General features: G+C 53.0%; 1 protein-coding gene across 1 annotated transcript in view; it reads right to left on the bottom strand.

Annotated features, from left to right (window-relative positions):
• The window catches only part of TMC2 (transmembrane channel-like 2), a 29,872-nt gene continuing 23,503 nt past the window's right edge, over positions 1-6,369 (bottom strand). Inside the window, exons 13-17 of the mRNA XM_012728114.1 lie at positions 5,912-6,151; positions 2,383-2,508; positions 1,754-1,832; positions 800-917; positions 1-218 (exon numbers count right to left, since the gene is read on the bottom strand). Of these exons, the coding sequence (XP_012583568.1) occupies positions 1-218; positions 800-917; positions 1,754-1,832; positions 2,383-2,508; positions 5,912-6,151 (781 nt within the window). The remainder of the gene's footprint in view (positions 219-799; positions 918-1,753; positions 1,833-2,382; positions 2,509-5,911; positions 6,152-6,369) is intronic.

The raw sequence follows: 6,369 nt of genomic DNA, 5'->3' as shown, positions 1-6,369 counted from the left end.
TCAGTGGGGAGTCCTCTGAGCACTCTTTCCAGAGCCCGACCTCCAGGGCTGAGTCTGATGTTGGGCTTGGCCAGAATCTGGTCTGACGCCAGGGGGCGGAGATACAGGGAGGGTCCGGGAGGCCCTCAGCACAGTCCGGTCAGCAGAACTGGAGCTGGCGGGGGCCTGCGCCTTCTTGTCTGGGGGCTGGCTGTGGCTGGTAGGCCGAGGCGTGGTCCCTGCAAATGAGCCAAGATAACAGTGAGAACAGAAGGTTTTGTTATGTCCCATTTGGTGATGTGAGTATGCTTAGGTCACTGGGGCACCTCTGGGGCACCTTGGCTTGGCCTTGGATCCACAGATGAGCCCCATGGGCTGGCCCTTGGCTTCTTCTTTTTTTTTTTTTTAAAGATTTATTTATTTATGCATGCATGCAGACTGGGGTGCAGGCCAGAGGTGCAGGGAGGTGAGAGGCTTCACCAGAGACAGAGTGGGGAGCAGAACAGGCAGATCCACGAAGTACACCGCTGAGGGGAGCAGCGGGCGGTCAGGAGAGGTCTGCTGTGTGTCATGTGGTCACCTCTGGGGTGGGGATCGAACTGGCACTGAAGCAGCTGCTGCTAGCTTGCAGTGCTGTGTCCCAACCCACCGCCACCAGGGAGGGCCCGGTTTATTCTTTTTTTAACATGTTGTGCTTCACATAGCTGAGGATGGTTGGCACTCTGACTTCCATTCCGCATCTGAAGATACAGCTGATCCCACAACATGCCCCCTTGAGGCTTTTCTGTATTGTAAAAAGTAATCACGAAGTCAGATTCACCTTCCGTGGTGAGCTGGAGCTGGGTGATGTTATTTGAGCTGCCTCTGCTTGTGTCCTCCGAGTCTCTGTCTGTGGTTCTGCCTCTGACAGACTTGTGGTTCTTCTCATCTTCACGGAGCTGTAGTGAAAAATGAACTGTTGGCCTGGGTGAGGGAAATGGGTGAGTCTCACCGCCAGGGATAGTGAGGCTCTTGGCAATTACCTTAAGTAGCCTGTTACTGCCCTCAGGACTCATCAGAGAGGGTGACCCAAGACTCAGCTTTGCACAGCATTTCCAGGCCCCTCTGGCCAGTGGAGGGTAGAAACCCTACACTCTATTCTAATTTGTTTTGTTTTGTTTTGTTTTGTGACTTGGGGAAGAGCTCAGGGAGATTAAGGGAGAACACGCCAGTGGGACCAGTGAGGCCGAGGAGACTGGTTCCTGAAGAAGGGGTAAGGACGCAAGGAGGAAATGCCCGGAGGGGGGCAGGGTATGCCCTGTATCTCAAGTGAGGTGGGGTGGAAGAGGGCAGTCAGAAATCCGGGGGCCAGCCGATGTTGAGAGGCTGCCGTGTGTGAGGGGGCCTCAGAAGACTTCTTCAGCAATGGGGCACTAGCAATTTGTTGTTTTGACAACACATTTCTTTTGGTATTTATAGTATTAGTTTTAATCTGTGGGGCTTATTGTGGGTACATTGCGTACTGCTTTCATTATGTATGAACATGGGTGAATCCTTTGAATTTCTCCTGTTCGTTGGCAAATCCCTCAACATTTAAGCCATTATTGTTAGGCACCTCTAGATACCCTCAGAATATAAATGTGAGGCCGCTTCCTGTAATACAGATCTTTTTGGATTTGGTTTAGGAGACAAAGCCATTAAAGAGTACAATAGTTTTCACAGAGCAGATTAGCAAAAAACAAAACCAGCACATCCTTTTACCCCCTAGACTGAAACTCTCGACACACTGACTTACTGCTTGGATTTTCTTTCTCAGCTGTGCATTCGCTCGAGAGAGGCTTTTGGAAACTGAGTTCAGGTAGTAGATTGCCAGGCTGCAAGAGAATAGGGGACCCTGTGGCTCCAGGACTTTGGAAAATGACAAGAGCCAAATGCATCAAGGGGGCTTCTTGGAGCGGCACTGAGGGTTTGCTTGTGGGCAGGGTGGGGTGGGAGGGTGTCCCCACTTCAGTGGAGAAGGCCCTGGACATCCCTGCTCTCTCTGTGTTATATTGGACTAGGAAATGATGGACTAATTTCTAGCTCTGTGTGCTCAGCAAAGCTGGTCTAACAGATCTAGCCTCCTTCTGGGCAATCAGAGGGAGGGGGCATGGCAGGGCCTGCAGGCTGCAGAAGTTGCTGCTGCTTCCTGGGCTCCTGCCTGGTACCAGGTGTATGCCTGCCCCACACCACCATGCTTTTGATGAAGCAGAAAGGGTGACCTCCCCCCCACCCCCTTTATAGATCAGTATCCTGCTTTCCAAAAAGGCTCAGTGATTTCCCGAAGGTCACCCATCCGTCAGCACTCCTGGGAGCCCACACTGGAAGCCAAAGCTCCAGTCTCCAAGTGCTGGGAGAAGCTCGCGCCGGCCCCAGCTAACTCACAACATCAGCAGGATGGCTGGGATGATCAGGCCTGGGTTGGCGAGGAAAGCAAAGATCTTGCCCAGGAAGGTCGGGAAGTCGTTTTCAATGGTCTCATAAATGACGTCATACATTCTGTTTTTCCCACTGGAAAGAGGAGGGGACAGGTTAGCGCAGACGAGCTTACATGGCACACACAGTGCTCCAAAGCTGCCACCGACACTGCTTTCCCGGAAGCTCCAAGCTCTGCTCCAAGTCGAGTGCCAGTAAGAACGGCCCCTCGAGCGGCTGCCGCTGTGGCCGGGCCTGACAGCTGGGTCGGTGCCCTGGCCGGCCAGTCTCATGGCCCTCACTACACTGGCCTCTTGGGCTGACATCTTCCTTAGCAAGAAGAAATTGGGTTTTCTTCTGTAGGCTCATTGGAGGAAACTGTGTGGGGTGTGGCTCTGAGAAGAGCATGGAGCTTCCCCTAGCCGGGAAACAGTTGACGGGATGGACAACCTCATGGTCCCCCTCAAAATACTCCACTTAGTCTTCAGAGTCTAATTCCGGGAGACTGGAGGGCCTAGGACAGGCCCCGGACAGTGCCTACTGTAACGAATTACCACATGGGTGGTTTAAAACAATGCAAATTTATTCTTTCACAGCTTTGGAGGCAAAAGGTCTGAACTGGTTTCACAGAGCTCCTCTCCCTTCAGAGGCATACTCTGTTCCTCTGTCTTTTTTTCAGCTTCTAGAACTACTTTCGTGGTACTCCTGGGCTCACGGCTCCCCCCTCCCTCCTCAAAACCAGCAGCAGCACAGAAGCTTCAAGTCTCTCTGCTTCCATGGTTACATCATTTTCTGCTCTTTTATAGTCAGGTCTCCCTCTGGCTTCCTCTTATAAATTCACCTGGGGCTTAGAGCCCTAATCACAAGATAATCTCCCATCTCAAGATCTGAACTGAATCCCATTGGCGGAGACCTTTTTGCTATGTAATTAACATCTGTAGGTTCCAGGAGTCAGGATCTGGCAGCTCTGGGAGCCATTATTCAGCCTACCACAGCCGCTCTCTGGTTCCCAAGGATTCATGTTCATCCCACTTGTATAATACATTCATTCTCTCTCCCAAAACTCATCCCACTGCAGCAGCAACTCAAGGTCTGAAATCTCACCATCTAAATCAGATACAGACAAGACTCGGATATGATCCATCTCGGTGTACTGTGCTATTTCCATCTTACAGGTAACAAACCTACACTGTACACAGGAAATGAAGTAACTTGCCCAGGGTGACCCAGCTGGTGAACGACAGCTGTCTCGAGAATCAGTGCTCTAAATCAGGGGGCTGGCCAATTCTATCTGAAAAGGGACAGGTATGAATATTTTAGACTTTGCGGACCAGATGGTCTCTGTTGGGTACAACTCAGTTCTGCTACTGTGGCTAGAAAGCAGCCGTAGATTATACGTCAGTAAACGGGCATGACTTTACTCCAATACAGCGTTAATTACAAAATAAGGTGGTGGTCTGGGTTTGGCCCAGACCACCAACATTTAACCTCCCCCCCACCATTCACAGGCACACAGTCCAAGACCCCTGTGAATGCCTGAAGCTGGGGATAGTATTGAACCCCACATACAATATGCTTTTCCTAGGCATCCACAATTACGATAAAGTTTAATTTAAAAATAAGGCACAGTGAGAGGCGAACAACTGCCTGACTTGTAATCTACAACATACTGTGATAGAAGTTACGGCAGTGTGACCTATTACACGGGATATTTTGAAGCCGTGGCCCCCACAGGGGGCTGAAGCTGTGGAGAGCAAAATCGGTCTCGGGAGGGGACGCTGTCTGCTGTGTTGTGCTGCTGGTCTCAGTGGGGTACCCGACCTGGTCCGAACCCTCAGTTCCCTTCCTGCAGAAGTCAGTTTCTGTGAGGTGAAGGGTCTGATTTGAGCACCCAGCATAAACCAGGTGGGTATAAAGCAGGAAAAAAGGAAGCAAAAATCATATCCTCAGCCAGCTGGGAGAGATAGACAACAAACAGGATAAATAAGCCCAGGGGTGGTGCGCTGGGTGGTGGCAGAACAGGCGGGACCAGCATGGTGCGCGTGTCTGAGTGCCCGACATTTTAATTAGGTTTCCAGGGAAGACCTCACCGGAAGGGGAGTTGTTGAGCCAAACACCTCCCAGCTGTCTGGGTGTCTGCCAGGGCCTCTGGGGTGGTGGGCGGAGCAAGGGTGGGCCAGGCAAGGCCCGTCCACTCAGTGACCTGCCTGGGGCCAGGTGAGCAGCCAGAACAGAGGTGCACAGGTGGTTGCACCAGAGCCCGGCCTCCAACCTCGTAGGGAAGGAGCCCAGACGGCTTCCACCATGTCCAGCATATGGTTTTCCCTTCAGCCCGGGGTCCTGGGCCTATTCCCACCGACATCTTCCACTCTGGAACTCGTGTCCCTCTTCCCTCGGTCATCCCGATCATGGATCATGCTCTGCTCTGCCCTGCACTCTCCATAGGTGGGCTCTGAGCCCCGAGGCATTGCTCTGATTAAGCTTCCAGGGCTTTCATCTCTTAGGTCCCTTGTGAACAGAGAGGTGCCAGAGCATTTCCCAAAGTGTACTGGCTGCAGGAGAGTGAGGCCCTCGGCACACTGATGAAGGAAGTCCGTGCTCCCAGGCCAGGTAGGAGCACTGGCAGTGACTTAGTTTCACCGGAGCCCTGGCCTGGATGGGTGTTACATCCTGAGGAGGTCTGCAGTCAAGGAGGCAGGGGTTACGGGCTCACCCTTGACCTCCTATGGCACAGTCCTTCCTGCCGCTCCTGAGGCATGTGCTTCAAGCATTTTAAAGTGAGAAGGCGGCAGATGTGACAGGTAGCAGGTTCCAGCTGCCTTTTTCCGGGCAGGAGGAGGGCTTTGTTTTCAGAGGGCCTCGCATTTGGAAAGAGAGCAGTAAATGCAGTGTTTCCTAGTCTACCTCCTGGCATGACTATCTCTACGCAGTGTCCAGTCTCCTGGACTGGCCTCCTTATTCCCTGAACCCCAGTGCTGGCAAGTGCCCTGTAGAGTGTGGGGCAGCAGTCAAGAGTCTCAGAAGCTGTTTAATATCTAAATGGCACTGGAAAACCATCTATGGCCATTTCATCTTCAGAATACCCACTCTGCCCACCACTCTTACGTATCTGAAGGAAAGGTAACCCAGGGCTGTGGGTTATTCATGTTAAAGTGGTGCTGTCCACTATGGTAGCCACTAACCACTTGTGGCTATTAAAATTAATTAAAATGAAATAAAATTAGAAGCGCAGCTTCAGAGTTCTTGGGTCAAGTACTCAACAGGCTCATGATCTGGGGCCCCCCTGTACTGGCTGCTTGGCCGGTGGCTACCACGGGGGATGGCACAGCACGGAGCATTTCTATCCTCACAGGAAACTCCACTCAACGGCGCTAATGATTTGCCCAAGCTCGTCAGCCTTTTGCAGATGAACGACCCCAGATCCCGGATCCCAAACCTGTGCTCCCTGAGCAGACAGCCCCCCAGAGACAAGCTTCCTCTCGTGGCCGAGGCTGCGCACCTGAATGGCCCGCAGTCAAAGGAGGGGGGGAGGGACATGATGGTGTAGGCCACGGGCAGCAGGCTGAGGAAGAGCACCAGCAACAGGAGGCCCATGTAGAAGTTGTTGGATCGCGAGGCTTTGAACACACGCTCGTGGGGGACGTTGCTGCTCATCACTGCCCAGCACTGGAAGTACATGGAGGTCAGCAGGCGCAGCACGTTGATGCCCACCAGTCCCGGGGCGTAGAACGAGCCCATCCTAGGACAAATCACATGTGCGGTTGGCCACAGGCAGGGGAGGCCGGAGAGCACAGCAGAAGGAAAGGGGGCTGACAGGTCGTGGCTTGAGGCCCAGCTGCCTTCTCTGCCCCCCCCCCCGACCGGCCTCCACTGCACCTGCATAATTACCACCAAGCCGTAACCATCCACTCTGAGCAGTCGTGCCTCAGACGCGGGCCAGGCTTTACCGCTGCTTCA

The sequence above is a fragment of the Condylura cristata genome, unplaced genomic scaffold (assembly GCF_000260355.1).
Source record: "Condylura cristata isolate star-nosed mole 26May11 unplaced genomic scaffold, ConCri1.0 scaffold00022, whole genome shotgun sequence".
NCBI lineage: Eukaryota > Metazoa > Chordata > Mammalia > Eulipotyphla > Talpidae > Condylura > Condylura cristata.
The sequence above is the reverse complement of the archived record's forward strand: the minus strand, read 5'-3'. Positions and strand labels throughout refer to the sequence as shown.